This window comes from Ranitomeya variabilis, chromosome 2 (genome assembly GCF_051348905.1).
Source record: "Ranitomeya variabilis isolate aRanVar5 chromosome 2, aRanVar5.hap1, whole genome shotgun sequence".
NCBI classification, from domain to species: domain Eukaryota; kingdom Metazoa; phylum Chordata; class Amphibia; order Anura; family Dendrobatidae; genus Ranitomeya; species Ranitomeya variabilis.
Window position 1 is genome coordinate 488,205,215 of NC_135233.1, and position 18,265 is coordinate 488,223,479.

The 18,265-nt window shown below is 48.6% G+C and overlaps 1 protein-coding gene across 2 annotated transcripts in view; it reads right to left on the reverse strand.

Moving 5' to 3' along the window:
* LSP1 (lymphocyte specific protein 1) overlaps positions 1–18,265 on the reverse strand; it is a 129,161-nt gene that overhangs the window by 15,371 nt on the left and 95,525 nt on the right. For both annotated transcript variants that reach the window (XM_077287881.1, XM_077287882.1), the window contains exons 6-7: positions 706–801; positions 306–349 (exon numbers count right to left, since the gene is read on the reverse strand). In XM_077287881.1, coding sequence (XP_077143996.1) covers positions 306–349; positions 706–801 — 140 coding nt within the window. The remainder of the gene's footprint in view (positions 1–305; positions 350–705; positions 802–18,265) is intronic.

Genomic DNA, 18,265 nt, shown 5'->3' on the forward strand with positions numbered 1-18,265 from the left:
GGCTGCAGCGCTGATGTGAGCAGTCGGTGTGACATCACTGTTTCTGGACCTGAGAATGGTGAATACCTGCACTGTGTGTTAAGAATAAAAAAGTATAAGAGGTTCAGTTTTCTTGATGTGGAAACCCCCTATAACTTTGAGTATTATGCTGGTTATATCTATACAATTCTTTACCGTTAGAGATAAATTCTTGCAATCCATTGTCCAATATGAAGGTAAATCTGAGCTTTCACATGGCATTATTCATTATTATTATCCCATTATTACGTCATGGAAAAAAGTAGGGTACAGGTAGCAATATTTACCTCTTCTGGATGGAGCGGTTCAGGACCTCTGCTCTCTCCGTGACCTAAATATTGGTGAAAGAGAAAAGTCTTGTTATGCCAGATCACTGAAAAACAGTTTTTAAATAACTATGCAGGTTAAAACACATCTTTGAACGTGCTCATTAGATGTTTCAATATAAAAGGTAGATTCAGAGTCTGTTCATTTTGACTATGTACATGTGTTGTTTCCTGAAACAACAGGAAGTTAGATTATAAAAAACCCCGGTGGCCAATGTGAAAATTGCATGATTTCTATTTTTTATTTCTAATACAGATTGGATAGTTAAAACTAGCATTGCAAAAAAAATATAATAATACAAAACCTTACACACTAGGTCATTATCTTATGATAGCTTCCCTTTATGGTAACAGTACTCACATTCACAGTAATATTGTCTTCATTGTCCTCCCCGTCACTGCTCACTGTCTGCGCTTTCACTTCTTCAGGCCTCCATCTCTCACTGTATGACTCGCTCTGTATCATGAGCCAAGGATTACAACCAAAATATTAGTACATGGGTCTATTCCAGAAAACTGTATTATGTGCCAGTCATACCTGAAGACCCCGCTTCATTATATTTGCTATATTATGTTTAACTCCTTCCACTTAGAGACAATTTTTATTTTTTTGCCTTTGTTTTTTTCTCTTCTTCTTCTTCCAAGAGCCATAAACTGTTTTATGTTTCCATCAGCATAGACATATGAGGGTTCGTTATTTTTGCATGGCGAGTTGTAGTTTTAGATGACGCCATTCATTTTACCATATAACGTACCAAAAAATAAGAAAAAACTCCCAAGTGCAAGGAAATGGTGAAAAAAGTACAATTTCGCCATTCTTTTTGAGTCTTATTTTTATAGCATTCGTTGTGCATGACATGATTCTTCATGCCATTATGATTATGGCAACACCAATAATCATATATATTATATAGTTTTTATATTTTAGTGGTTAAAAAAATTGTACATAATCTACGACCACCCGGAACTTTATTTTTTCGCTAATGGAGATGTGTAGGGGGGTTGATTTTTGTGTAGAGACCATTTTGGGCTAATACGAAGTTTTGTTTTTTTTTTTACAGTCTTCTTTTGGGGTTAAATTTTATATTTTCATAGAGCGTAATTGCATCATTTTACAGATGTGGCAATATGAAATATGTTTATTAATTATCTCTTTATTTTTTAATTGGTCAAAAGGGGTTGATTAAAAAAAATAAAAATAAATGTAATTAACTATTATTATTATACTATTATTGTATTTATTTTTTGTAATTCCTGTAGGTAACTTGAGCCTGCAATGGTATATCAGAACTGCATAAAGGCTAGAATACATGCGAGTATAAATATGGTGGCAACTGGGGGTATTCGGCAGGCCATTTCTTGCTATGATAAGAGATTGACAGTGGCATTTAAATGGTTAAACAACTGCAATCGAAACTTCAGTCTCTGCTGTCAGAGGCAAGTGCTGACTGTATTGCATAGCTGGCATCCGCTGTTTGAGCCCGCTCTGTACACCAGTACCTAATGTAGGACAGTACCTGTATGTCCTATGTTTGGAAGCAGGGGTGTAACAATCACAGTCGCAGAGGATGCGACCACGTACCCGTCACCCGAACGGGAGGGCGGGGTTAACTGATACCGGTGCCGATTTATACTGAATGTGCATCTGAAGCCACACATTCAGCTGAAATACTGTATATTGCAGCGCAGAGACCCGCTAGGTCCCTGCACTGCAATACATGCCGCCAGCCAATCAGAGGCCGGTAGCTGACGTCGGCGTGCCAGTCACATGGTGACCCAATGCAGTGACATTATACATTGCCATAGCAGGCATGCCAAAGTCAGCTGCCTGCTCCAGCGCCGGCTACTGAACAAGACGCCCTACAGAATGGGAGACCTGGACGGGGGAAATATATTACAGGAGGGGTCCCAGATGGGTGATACATAATGCATGAGAGGTCCTGGATGGGGGACATATATAACAGGAGGAGTCCTGCATGGGGGACATATATTACAGGAGGGGCCTTGGATGGAGGACATATATTACACGATGGGTCTTAGATTTGGGGAGATATATTACAGGAGGGATCCTGGACGGGGGACATATATTACAGGAGGGGTCCTGGATGGGGGACATATATTACAGGAGGGGTCCTGGATGGGGGACATATATTACACAATGGGTCTTAGATTTGGAGAGATATATTGCAGGAGGGATCCTGGACGGGGGACGTATATTACAGGAGGGGTCCTGGATGGGGGACATATATTACAGGAGGGGTCCTGGATGGGGGACATATATTACAGGAGGGGTCCAGGATGGAGGACATATATTACAGGAGGGGTCCTGGATGGGTTACATATATTACAGGAGGGGTCCTGGATGGGGGACATATATTACAGGAGGGGTCCTGGATGGGTGACATATATTACAGGAGGGGTCCTGGATGGGGGACATATATTACAGGAGGGGTCCTGGATGGGGGACATATATTACAGGAGGGGTCCTGGATGGGGGACATATATTACACGATGGGTCTTAGATTTGGGGAGATATATTTCAGGAAGGGTCCTGGATGGGGGACATATATTACAGGAGGGGTCCTGGATGGGTGACATATATTACAGGAGGGGTCCTGGATGGGGGACATATATTACAGGAGGGGTCCTGGATGGGGGACATATATTTAAGGAGGGGTACAGGATGGGGGACATATATTACAGGATTGGCCTTGGATGGGGACATATATTATAGGAGGGGTCCTGGATGGGGGACATATATTACAGGATGGGCCTTGGATGGGGGACATAAATTACAGGAGGGGTCCTGGATCGGGGTCATATATTACAGGATGGGCCTTGGATGGGGAACATATATTATAGGAGGGGTCCTGGATGGGGGACATATATTACAGGATGGGCCTTGGATGGGGGACATAAATTACAGGAGGGGTCCTGGATGGGGGACATATATTACAGGATGGGCCTTGGATGGGGGACATATATTACAGGAGGGGTCCTGGATGGGGGACATATATTACAGGAGGGGTCCTGGATGGAGGGCATATATTACAGGAGGGGTCCTCGATGGGGGACATATATTACAGGAGGGGTCCTGGATGGGGGACATATATTACAGGAGGGGTCCTGGATGGGTGACATATATTACAGGAGGGGTCCTGGATGGGGGACATACATTACAGGAGGGGTCCTGGATGGGGGACATATATTACACGATGGGTCTTAGATTTGGAGAGATATATTTCAGGAAGGGTCCTGGATGGGGGACATATATTAAAGGAGCGGTCCTGGATGGGGGACATATATTACAGGAGGCGTCCTGGATGGGGGACATATATTACAGGATTGGCCTTGGATGGGGACATATATTACAGGAGGGGTCCTGGATGGGGGACATATATTACAGGATGGGCCTTGGATGGGGGACATATATTACAGGAGGGGTCCTGGATGGATGACATATATTACAGGAGGGGTCCTGGATGGGGGACATATATTACAGGAGGGGTCCTGGATGGGTGACATATATTACGGGAGGGGTCCTGGATGGTGGACATATATTACAGGATGAGCCTTGGATGGGGGACATATATTACAGGAGGGGTCCTGGATGGGTGACATATATTACAGGAGGGGTCCTGGATGGGGGACATATATTACAGGTGGGGTCTTGGATGGGTGACATATATTACAGGAGGGGTCCTGGATGGGGGGCATATATTACAGGATGGGCCTTGGATGGGGGACATAAATTACAGGAGGGGTCCTGGATGAGTGACATATATTACAGGAGGGGTCCTGCATGGGGGACATATATTACAGGAGGGGTCCTGGATGGGTGACATATATTATGGGAGGGGTCCTGCCTGGATGGGGGACATATATTACAGGATGGGCCTTGGATGGGGGACATATATTACAGGAGGGGTCCTGGATGGGGGACATATATTACATGAGGGGTCCTGGATGGGTCATATGTATTACAGGATGGGCCTTGGATGGGGGACATATATTACGGGAGGGGTCCTTGATGGGGGACATATATTACAGGAGGGGTCCTGAATGGGTGACATATATTACAGAATGGGCCTAGGATGGGTGACATATATTACAGGAGGGGTCCTGGATGGGTGACATATATTACAGGAGGGGTCCTGGATGGGGGACATATATTACAGGAGGGGTCCTGGATGGGGGACATATATTAAACGATGGGTCTTAGATTTGGGGAGATATATTTCAGGAAGGGTCCTGGATGGAGGACATATATTAAAGGAGCGGTCCTGGATGGGGGACATATATTACAGGAGGCATCCTGGATGGGGGACATATATTACAGGATTGGCCTTGGATGGGGACATATATTACAGGAGGGGTCCTGGATGGGGGACATATATTACAGGATGGGCCTTGGATGGGGGACATATATTACAGGAGGGGTCCTGGATGGATGACATATATTACAGGAGGGGTCCTGGATGGGGGACATATATTACAGGAGGGGTCCTGGATGGGTGACATATATTACGGGAGGGGTCCTGGATGGTGGACATATATTACAGGATGAGCCTTGGATGGGGGACATGTATTACAGGAGGGGTCCTGGATGGGGGACATATATTACAGGAGGGGTCCTGGATGGGGGACATATATTACAGGAGGGGTCCTGGATGGGTGACATATATTACAGGAGGGGTCCTGGATGGGTGACATATATTACAGGTGGGGTCTTGGATGGGTGACATATATTACAGGAGGGGTCCTGGATGGGGGACATATATTACAGGATGGGCCTTGGATGGGGGACATATATTACAGGAGGGGTCCTGGATGGGTGATATGTATTACAGGATGGGCCTTGGATGGGGGACATATATTACGGGAGGGGTCCTTGATGGGGGACATATATTACTGGAGGGGTCCTGGATTGGGGACATATATTACAGGAGGGGTCCTGGATGGAGAACATATATTACTGGAGGGGTCCTGGATGGGTGACATATATTACAGGAGGGGTCCTGGATGGGGGACATATATTACAGGAGGGGTCCTGGATGGGGGACATATATTACAGGAGGGGTCCTGGATTGGGACATATATTACAGGAGGGGTCCTGAATGGGGGACATATATTACACGATGGGTCTTAGATTTGGGGAGATATATTTCAGGAAGGGTCCTGGATGGGGGACATATATTACAGGATGGGCCTTGGATGGGGGACATATATTACAGGAGGGGTCCTGGATGGATGACATATATTACAGGAGGGGTCCTGGACGGGGGACATATATTACAGGAGGGGTCCTGGATGGGTGACATATATTACGGGAGGGGTCCTGGATGGTGGACATATAATACAGGATGAGCCTTGGATGGGGGACATATATTACAGGAGGGGTCGTGGATGGGTGACATATATTACAGGAGGGGTCCTGGATGGGGGACATATATTACAGGTGGGGTCTTGGATCGGTGACACATATTACAGGAGGGGTCCTGGATGGGGGACATATATTACAGGATGGGCCTTGGATGGGGGACATATATTACAGGAGGGGTCCTGGATGGGGGACATATATTACAGGAGGGGTCCTGGATGGGGGACATATATTACGGGAGGGGTCCTGGATGGGGGACATATATTACAGGATGGGCCTTGGATGGGGGACATATATTACAGGAGGGGTCCTGGAAGGGTGACATATATTACAGGAGGGGTCCTGGATGGGGGACATATATTACAGGAGGGGTCCTGGATGGGTGACATATATTACAGGAGGAGTCCTGGATGGGGGACATATATTACCGGAGGGGTCCTGGATGGGGGACATATATTACGGGAGGGGTCCTGGATGGGGGACATATATTACAGGAGGGGTCCAGGATGGAGGACATATATTACAGGAGGGGTCCTGGATGGGTGACATATATTACAGGAGGGGTCCTGGATGGGGGACATATATTACAGGAGGGGTCCTGGATGGGTGACATATATTACAGGAGGGGTCCTGGATGGGGGACATATATTACAGGAGGGGTCCTGGATGGGGGACATATATTACACGATGGGTCTTAGATTTGGGGAGATATATTTCAGGAAGGGTCCTGGATGGGTGACATATATTACAGGAGGGGTCCTGGATGGGGGACATATATTACAGGAGGGGTCCTGGATGGGGACATATATTACACGATGGGTCTTAGATTTGGGGAGATATATTTCAGGAAGGGTCCTGGATGGGGGACATATATTACAGGATTGGCCTTGGATGGGGACATATATTACAGGAGGGGTCCTGGATGGGCGTCATATATTACAGGATGGGCCTTGGATGGGGAACATATATTATAGGAGGGGTCCTGGATGGGGGACATATATTACAGAATGGGCCTTGGATGGGGGACATAAATTAAAGGAGGGGTCCTGGATGGGGGACATATATTACAGGATGGGCCTTTGATGGAGGACATATATTACCGGAGGGGTCCTGGATGGGGGACATATATTACAGGAGGGGTACTGGATGGGGGACATATATTACAGGAGGGGTCCTGGATGGGGGACATATATTACAGGAGGGGTCCTGGATGGGGGACATATATTACAGGAGGGGTCCCGGATGGGTGACATATATTACAGGAGAGGTCCTGGATGGGTGACATATATTACAGGAGGGGTCCTGGATGGGGGACATATATTACAGGAGGGGTCCTGGATGGGGGACATATATTACACGATGGGTCTTAGAATTGGGGAGATATATTTCAGGAAGGGTCCTGGATGGGGGACATATATTAAAGGAGCGGTCCTGGATGGGGGACATATATTACAGGAGGCGTCCTGGATGGGGGACATATATTACAGGATTGGCCTTGGATGAGGACATAAATTACAGGAGGGGTCCTGGATGGGGGACATATATTACAGGATTTGCCTTGGATGGGGACATATATTACAGGAGGGGTCTTGGATGGGGGACATATATTACAGGATGGGCCTTGGATGGGGGACATATATTACAGGTGGGGTCCTGGATAGGGGACATATATTACAGGGTGAGCCTTGGATGGGGGGACATATATTACAGGAGGGGTCCTCGATGGGTGACATATATTACAGGAGGGGTCCTGGATGTGGGACATATATTACAGTTGGGGTCTTGGATGGGTGACATATATTACAGGAGGGGTCCTGGATGGGGGACATATATTACAGGATGGGCCTTGGATGGGGGACATATATTACAGGAGGGGTCCTGGATGGGGGACATATATTACAGGAGGGGTCCTGGATGGGTGATATGTATTACAGGATGGGCCTTGGATGGGGGACATATATTACGGGAGGGGTCCTTGATGGGGGACATATATTACAGGAGAGGTCCTGGATTGGGGACATATATTACAGGAGGGGTCCTGGATGGGGGACATATATTACAGGAGGGTTCCTGGATGGATTACATATATTACAGGAGGGGTCCTGGATGGGTGACATATATCACAGGAGGGGTCCTGGATGGGGGACATATATTACAAGAGGGGTCCTGGATGGGGGACATATTACAGGAGGGGTCCTGGATTGGGACATATATTACAGGAGGGGTCCTGAATGGGGGACATATATTACACGATGAGTCTTAGATTTGGGGAGATATATTTCAGGAAGGGTCCTGGATAGGGGACATATATTACAGGATGGGCCTTGGATGGGGGACATATATTACAGGAGGGGTCCTGGATGGATGACATATATTACAGGAGGGGTCCTGGATGGAGGACATATATTACAGGAGGGGTCCTAGATGGGTGACATATATTACGGGAGGGGTCCTGGATGGGGGACATATATTACAGGATGGGCCTTGGATGGGGGACATATATTACAGGAGGGGTCCTGGATGGGGGACATATATTACAGGAGGGGTCCTGGATGGGGGACATATATTACAGGAGAGGTCCTGGATGGGTGACATATATTACAGGAGGGGTCCTGGATGGGGGACATATATTACAGGAGGGGTCCTGGATGGGGGACATATATTACACGATGGGTCTTAGAATTGGGGAGATATATTTCAGGAAGGGTCCTGGATGGGGGACATATATTAAAGGAGCGGTCCTGGATGGGGGACATATATTACAGGAGGCGTCCTGGATGGGGGACATATATTACAGGATGGGCCTTGGATGGGGGACATATATTACAGGAGGGGTCCTGGATGGGGGACATATATTACAGGAGGGGTCCTGGATGGGTGATATGTATTACAGGATGGGCCTTGGATGGGGGACATATATTACGGGAGGGGTCCTTGATGGGGGACATATATTACAGGAGAGGTCCTGGATTGGGGACATATATTACAGGAGGGGTCCTGGATGGGGGACATATATTACAGGAGGGTTCCTGGATGGATTACATATATTACAGGAGGGGTCCTGGATGGGTGACATATATTACAGGAGGGGTCCTGGATGGGGGACATATATTACAGGAGGGGTCCTGGATGGGGGACATATATTACACGATGGGTCTTAGAATTGGGGAGATATATTTCAGGAAGGGTCCTGGATGGGGGACATATATTAAAGGAGCGGTCCTGGATGGGGGACATATATTACAGGAGGCGTCCTGGATGGGGGACATATATTACAGGATTGGCCTTGGATGAGGACATAAATTACAGGAGGGGTCCTGGATGGGGGACATATATTACAGGATTTGCCTTGGATGGGGACATATATTACAGGAGGGGTCTTGGATGGGGGACATATATTACAGGATGGGCCTTGGATGGGGGACATATATTACAGGTGGGGTCCTGGATAGGGGACATATATTACAGGGTGAGCCTTGGATGGGGGGACATATATTACAGGAGGGGTCCTCGATGGGTGACATATATTACAGGAGGGGTCCTGGATGTGGGACATATATTACAGTTGGGGTCTTGGATGGGTGACATATATTACAGGAGGGGTCCTGGATGGGGGACATATATTACAGGATGGGCCTTGGATGGGGGACATATATTACAGGAGGGGTCCTGGATGGGGGACATATATTACAGGAGGGGTCCTGGATGGGTGATATGTATTACAGGATGGGCCTTGGATGGGGGACATATATTACGGGAGGGGTCCTTGATGGGGGACATATATTACAGGAGAGGTCCTGGATTGGGGACATATATTACAGGAGGGGTCCTGGATGGGGGACATATATTACAGGAGGGTTCCTGGATGGATTACATATATTACAGGAGGGGTCCTGGATGGGTGACATATATCACAGGAGGGGTCCTGGATGGGGGACATATATTACAGGAGGGGTCCTGGATGGGGGACATATTACAGGAGGGGTCCTGGATTGGGACATATATTACAGGAGGGGTCCTGAATGGGGGACATATATTACACGATGAGTCTTAGATTTGGGGAGATATATTTCAGGAAGGGTCCTGGATGGGGGACATATATTACAGGATGGGCCTTGGATGGGGGACATATATTACAGGAGGGGTCCTGGATGGATGACATATATTACAGGAGGGGTCCTGGATGGAGGACATATATTACAGGAGGGGTCCTAGATGGGTGACATATATTACGGGAGGGGTCCTGGATGGGGGACATATATTACAGGATGGGCCTTGGATGGGGGACATATATTACAGGAGGGGTCCTGGATGGGGGACATATATTACAGGAGGGGTCCTGGATGGGGGACATATATTACAGGAGAGGTCCTGGATGGGTGACATATATTACAGGAGGGGTCCTGGATGGGGGACATATATTACAGGAGGGGTCCTGGATGGGGGACATATATTACACGATGGGTCTTAGAATTGGGGAGATATATTTCAGGAAGGGTCCTGGATGGGGGACATATATTAAAGGAGCGGTCCTGGATGGGGGACATATATTACAGGAGGCGTCCTGGATGGGGGACATATATTACAGGATGGGCCTTGGATGGGGGACATATATTACAGGAGGGGTCCTGGATGGGGGACATATATTACAGGAGGGGTCCTGGATGGGTGATATGTATTACAGGATGGGCCTTGGATGGGGGACATATATTACGGGAGGGGTCCTTGATGGGGGACATATATTACAGGAGAGGTCCTGGATTGGGGACATATATTACAGGAGGGGTCCTGGATGGGGGACATATATTACAGGAGGGTTCCTGGATGGATTACATATATTACAGGAGGGGTCCTGGATGGGTGACATATATTACAGGAGGGGTCCTGGATGGGGGACATATATTACAGGAGGGGTCCTGGATGGGGGACATATTACAGGAGGGGTCCTGGATTGGGACATATATTACAGGAGGGGTCCTGAATGGGGGACATATATTACACGATGAGTCTTAGAATTGGGGAGATATATTTCAGGAAGGGTCCTGGATGGGGGACATATATTAAAGGAGTGGTCCTGGATGGGGGACATATATTACAGGAGGCGTCCTGGATGGGGGACATATATTACAGGATTGGCCTTGGATGGGGACATAAATTACAGGAGGGGTCCTGGATGGGGGACATATATTACAGGATTTGCCTTGGATGGGGACATATATTACAGGAGGGGTCTTGGATGGGGGACATATATTACAGGATGGGCCTTGGATGGGGGACATATATTACAGGTGGGGTCCTGGATAGGGGACATATATTACAGGGTGAGCCTTGGATGGGGGGACATATATTACAGGAGGGGTCCTCGATGGGTGACATATATTACAGGAGGGGTCCTGGATGGGGGACATATATTACAGGATGGGCCTTGGATGGGGGACATATATTACAGGAGGGGTCCTGGATGGGGGACATATATTACAGTTGGGGTCTTGGATGGGTGACATATATTACAGGAGGGGTCCTGGATGGGGGACATATATTACAGGATGGGCCTTGGATGGGGGACATATATTACAGGAGGGGTCCTGGATGGGGGACATATATTACAGGAGGGGTCCTGGATGGGGGACATATATTACAGGAGGGGTCCTGGATGGGTGATATGTATTACAGGATGGGCCTTGGATGGGGGACATATATTACGGGAGGGGTCCTTGATGGGGGACATATATTACAGGAGAGGTCCTGGATTGGGGACATATATTACAGGAGGGGTCCTGGATGGGGGACATATATTACAGGAGGGGTCCTGGATGGGGGACATATATTACAGGATGGGCCTTGGATGGGGGACATATATTACAGGAGGGGTCCTGGATGGGGGACATATATTACAGGAGGGGTCCTGGATGGGTGATATGTATTACAGGATGGGCCTTGGATGGGGGACATATATTACGGGAGGGGTCCTTGATGGGGGACATATATTACAGGAGAGGTCCTGGATTGGGGACATATATTACAGGATGGGCCTTGGATGGGGGACATATATTACAGGAGGGGTCCTGGATGGGGGACATATATTACAGGAGGGGTCCTGGATGGGTGATATGTATTACAGGATGGGCCTTGAATGGGGGACATATATTACGGGAGGGGTCCTTGATGGGGGACATATATTACAGGAGAGGTCCTGGATTGGGGACATATATTACAGGAGGGGTCCTGGATGGGGGACATATATTACAGGAGGGGTCCTGGATGGGGGACATATTACAGGAGGAGTCCTGGATTGGGACATATATTACAGGAGGGGTCCTGAATGGGGGACATATATTACACGATGAGTCTTAGATTTGGGGAGATATATTTCAGGAAGGGTCCTGGATGGGGGACATATATTACAGGATGGGCCTTGGATGGGGGACATATATTACAGGAGGGGTCCTGGATGGATGACATATATTACAGGAGGGGTCCTGGATGGAGGACATATATTACAGGAGGGGTCCTAGATGGGTGACATATATTACGGGAGGGGTCCTGGATGGGGGACATATATTACAGGATGAGCCTTGGATGGGGGACATATATTACAGGAGGGGTCCTGGATGGGTGACATATATTACAGGAGGGGTCCTGGATGGGGGACATATATATATTAAAGGTGGGGTCTTGGATGGGTGACATATATTACAGGAGGGGTCCTGGATGGGGGACATATATTACAGGATGGGCCTTGGATGGGGGACATAAATTACAGGAGGGGTCCTGGATGAGTGACATATATTACAGGAGGGGTCCTGGATGGGGGACATATATTACAGGAGGGGTCCTGGATGGGTGACATATATTATGGGAGGGGTCCTGCCTGGATGGGGGACATATATTACAGGATGGGCCTTGGATGGGGGACATATATTACAGGAGGGGTCCTGGATGGGGGACATATATTACAGGATGGGCCTTGGATGGGGGACATACACTCACCGGCCACTTTATTAGGTACACCTGTCCAACTTCTTGTTAACACTTAATTTCTAATCAGCCAATCACATGGCGGCAACTCAGTGCATTTAGGCATGTAGACATGGTCAAGACAATCTCCTGCAGTTCAAACCGAGCATCAATATGGGGAAGAAAGGTGATTTGAGTGCTTTTGAACGTGGCATGGTTGTTGGTGTCAGAAGGGCTGGTCTGAGTATTTCAGAAACTGCTGATCTACTGGGATTTTCACGCACAACCATCTCTAGGGTTTACAGAGAATGGTCCGAAAAAGAAAAAAAATCCAGTGAGCGGAAGTTCTGTGGGCGGAAATGCCTTGTTGATGCCAGAGGTCAGAGGAGAATGGGCAGACTGGTTCGAGCTGATAGAAAGGCAACAGTGACTCAAATCGCCACCCGTTACAACCAAGGTAGGCCTAAGAGCATCTCTGAACGCACAGTGCGTCGAACTTTGAGGCAGATGGGCTACAGCAGCAGAAGACCACACCGGGTACCACTCCTTTCAGCTAAGAACAGGAAACGGAGGCTACAATTTGTACAAGCTCATCGAAATTGGACAGTAGAAGATTGGAAAAACGTTGCTTGGTCTGATGAGTCTCGATTTCTGCTGTGACATTCGGATGGTAGGGTCAGAATTTGGCGTAAACAACAAGAAAGCATGGATCCATCCTGCCTTGTATGGAGCATCTTTGGGATGTGCAGCCGACAAATCTGCGGCAACTGTGTGATGCCATCATGTCAATATGGACCAAAATCTCTGAGGAATGCTTCCAGCACCTTGTTGAATCTATGCCACGAAGAATTGAGGCAGTTCTGAAGGCAAAAGGGGGTCCAACCCGTTACTAGCATGGTGTACCTAATAAAGTGGCCGGTGAGTGTATATTACAGGAGGGGTCCTGGATGGGGGACATATATTACAGGAGGGGTCCTGGATGGGTGATATGTATTACAGGATGGGCCTTGGATGGGGGACATATATTACGGGAGGGGTCCTTGATGGGGGACATATATTACAGGAGGGGTCCTGAATGGGTGACATATATTACAGAATGGGCCTAGGATGGGTGACATATATTACAGGAGGGGTCCTGGATGGGTGACATATATTACAGGAGAGGTCCTGGATTGGGGACATATATTACAGGAGGGGTCCTGGATGGGGGACATATATTACAGGAGGGGTCCTGGATGGAGAACATATATTACAGGAGGGGTCCTGGATGGGGGACATATATTACAGGAGGGGTCCTGGATGGGGGACATATTTTAAAGGAGGGGTCCTGGATTGGGACATATATTACAGGACGGGTCCTGAATGTGGGACATATATTACACGATGGGTCTTAGATTTGCGGAGATATATTTCAGGAAGGGTCCTGGATGGGGGACATATATTACAGGAGGCGTCCTGGATGGGTGACATATATTACAGGATGGGCCTTGGATGGGGGACATATATTACAGGAGGGGTCCTGGATGGATGACATATATTACAGGAGGGGTCCTGGATGGGGGACATATATTACAGGAGGGGTCCTGGATGGGTGACATATATTACGGGAGGGGTCCTGGATGGTGGACATATATTACAGGATGGGCCTTGGATGGGGGACATATATTACAGGAGGGGTCCTGGATGGGGGACATATATTACAGGAGGGGTCCTGGATGGGTGACATATATTACAGGATGGGCCTTGGATGGGGGACATATATTACAGGAGGTGTCCTGGATGGGTGACATATATTTCGGGAGGGGTCCTGGATGGGGGACATATATTACAGGATGGGCCTTGGATGGGGGACATATATTACAGGAGGGGTCCTGGATGGGTGACATATAATTCGGGAGGGGTCCTGGATGGGGGTCATATATTACAGGATGGGCCTTGGATGGGGGACATATATTAAAGGAGGGGTCCTGGATGGGGGACATATATTACAGGAGGGGTCCTGGATGGGGGACATATATTACAGGATGGGCCTTGGATGGGAGACATATATTACAGGATGGGCCTTGGATGGGGGACATATATTACAGGAGGGGTCCTGGATGGGTGACATATATTACGGGAGGGGTCCTGGATGGGGGACATATATTACAGGATGGACCTTGGATGAGGGACATATATTACAGGAGGGGTCCTGGATGGGGGACATATATTACAGGAGGGGTCCTGGATGGGTGACATATATTACAGGAGGGGTCCTGGATGGGGGACATATATTACAGGATGGGCCTTGGATGGGGGACATATATTACAGGACGGGCCTTGGATGGGAGACATATATTACAGGAGTGGTCCTGGATGGGTGACATATATTACAGGATGGGCCTTGGATGGGTGACATATATTACAGGAGGGGTCCTGGATGGGTGGCATATATTTCAGGAGGGGTCCTTGATGGGGACATATATTACAGGAGGGGTCCTGGATGGGTGACATGTATTACAGGATGGGCCTTGGATGAGGGACATATATTACAGGATGGGCCTTGGATGGGGGACATATATTACAGGAGGGGTCCTGGATGGGGGACATATACTACAGGAGGCGTCCTGGGTGGGGGACATATATCACAGGAGGGGTCCTGGATGAGTGACATATATTACAGGAGGGGTCCTGGATGGGGGACATATACTACAGGAGGCGTCCTGGGTGGGGGACATATATCACAGGAGGGGTCCTGGATGGGGGACATATATTACAGGATGGGCCTTGGATAGGGGACATATATTACAGGAGGGGTCCTGGATGGGTGACATATATTACGGGAGGGGTCCTGGATGGGGGACATATATTACAGGATGGACCTTGGATGGGGGACATATATTACAGGAGGGGTCCTGGATGGGGGACATATATTACAGGAGGGGTCCTGGATGGGTGACATATATTACAGGAGGGGTCCTGGATGGGGGACATATATTACAGGATGGGCCTTGGATGGGTGACATATATTACAGGAGGGGTCCTGGATGGGGGACATATATTACAGGATGGGTCCTGGATGGGGGACATATATTACAGGAGTGGTCCTGGATGGGTGACATATATTACAGGATGGGCCTTGGATGGGTGACATATATTACAGGAGGGGTCCTGGATGGGTGGCATATATTTCAGGAGGGGTCCTTGATGGGGACATATATTACAGGAGGGGTCCTGGATGGGTGACATGTATTACAGGATGGGCCTTGGATGAGGGACATATATTACAGGATGGGCCTTGGATGGGGGACATATATTACAGGAGGGGTCCTGGATGGGGGACATATACTACAGGAGGCGTCCTGGGTGGGGGACATATATCACAGGAGGGGTCCTGGATGAGTGACATATATTACAGGAGGGGTCCTGGATGGGGGACATATACTACAGGAGGCGTCCTGGGTGGGGGACATATATCACAGGAGGGGTCCTGGATGGGGGACATATATTACAGGAGGGGTCCTGGATGGAGAACATATATTACAGGAGGGGTCCTGGATGGGGGACATATATTACAGGAGGGGTCCTGGATGGGGGACATATTTTAAAGGAGGGGTCCTGGATTGGGACATATATTACAGGACGGGTCCTGAATGTGGGACATATATTACACGATGGGTCTTAGATTTGCGGAGATATATTTCAGGAAGGGTCCTGGATGGGGGACATATATTACAGGAGGCGTCCTGGATGGGTGACATATATTACAGGATGGGCCTTGGATGGGGGACATATATTACAGGAGGGGTCCTGGATGGATGACATATATTACAGGAGGGGTCCTGGATGGGGGACATATATTACAGGAGGGGTCCTGGATGGGTGACATATATTACGGGAGGGGTCCTGGATGGTGGACATATATTACAGGATGGGCCTTGGATGGGGGACATATATTACAGGAGGGGTCCTGGATGGGGGACATATATTACAGGAGGGGTCCTGGATGGGTGACATATATTACAGGATGGGCCTTGGATGGGGGACATATATTACAGGAGGTGTCCTGGATGGGTGACATATATTTCGGGAGGGGTCCTGGATGGGGGACATATATTACAGGATGGGCCTTGGATGGGGGACATATATTACAGGAGGGGTCCTGGATGGGTGACATATAATTCGGGAGGGGTCCTGGATGGGGGACATATATTACAGGATGGGCCTTGGATGGGGGACATATATTAAAGGAGGGGTCCTGGATGGGTGACATATATTACAGGATGGGCCTTGGATGGGGGACATATATTACAGGAGGGGTCCTGGATGGATGACATATATTACAGGAGGGGTCCTGGATGGGGGACATATATTACAGGAGGGGTCCTGGATGGGTGACATATATTACGGGAGGGGTCCTGGATGGTGGACATATATTACAGGATGGGCCTTGGATGGGGGACATATATTACAGGAGGGGTCCTGGATGGGGGACATATATTACAGGAGGGGTCCTGGATGGGTGACATATATTACAGGATGGGCCTTGGATGGGGGACATATATTACAGGAGGTGTCCTGGATGGGTGACATATATTTCGGGAGGGGTCCTGGATGGGGGACATATATTACAGGATGGGCCTTGGATGGGGGACATATATTACAGGAGGGGTCCTGGATGGGTGACCTATAATTCGGGAGGGGTCCTGGATGGGGGACATATATTACAGGATGGGCCTTGGATGGGGGACATATATTAAAGGAGGGGTCCTGGATGGGGGACATATATTACAGGAGGGGTCCTGGATGGGGGACATATATTACAGGATGGGCCTTGGATGGGAGACATATATTACAGGATGGGCCTTGGATGGGGGACATATATTACAGGAGGGGTCCTGGATGGGTGACATATATTACGGGAGGGGTCCTGGATGGGGGACATATATTACAGGATGGACCTTGGATGGGGGACATATATTAAAGGAGGGATCCTGGATGGGGGACATATATTACAGGAGGGGTCCTGGATGGGTGACATATATTACAGGAGGGGTCCTGGATGGGGGACATATATTACAGGATGGGCCTTGGATGGGGGACATATATTACAGGACGGGCCTTGGATGGGAGACATATATTACAGGAGTGGTCCTGGATGGGTGACATATATTACAGGATGGGCCTTGGATGGGTGACATATATTACAGGAGGGGTCCTGGATGGGTGGCATATATTTCAGGAGGGGTCCTTGATGGGGACATATATTACAGGAGGGGTCCTGGATGGGTGACATGTATTACAGGATGGGCCTTGGATGAGGGACATATATTACAGGATGGGCCTTGGATGGGGGACATATATTACAGGAGGGGTCCTGGATGGGGGACATATACTACAGGAGGCGTCCTGGGTGGGGGACATATATCACAGGAGGGGTCCTGGATGAGTGACATATATTACAGGAGGGGTCCTGGATGGGGGACATATACTACAGGAGGCGTCCTGGGTGGGGGACATATATCACAGGAGGGGTCCTGGATGGGGGACATATATTACAGGATGGGCCTTGGATGGGGGACATATATTACAGGAGGGGTCCTGG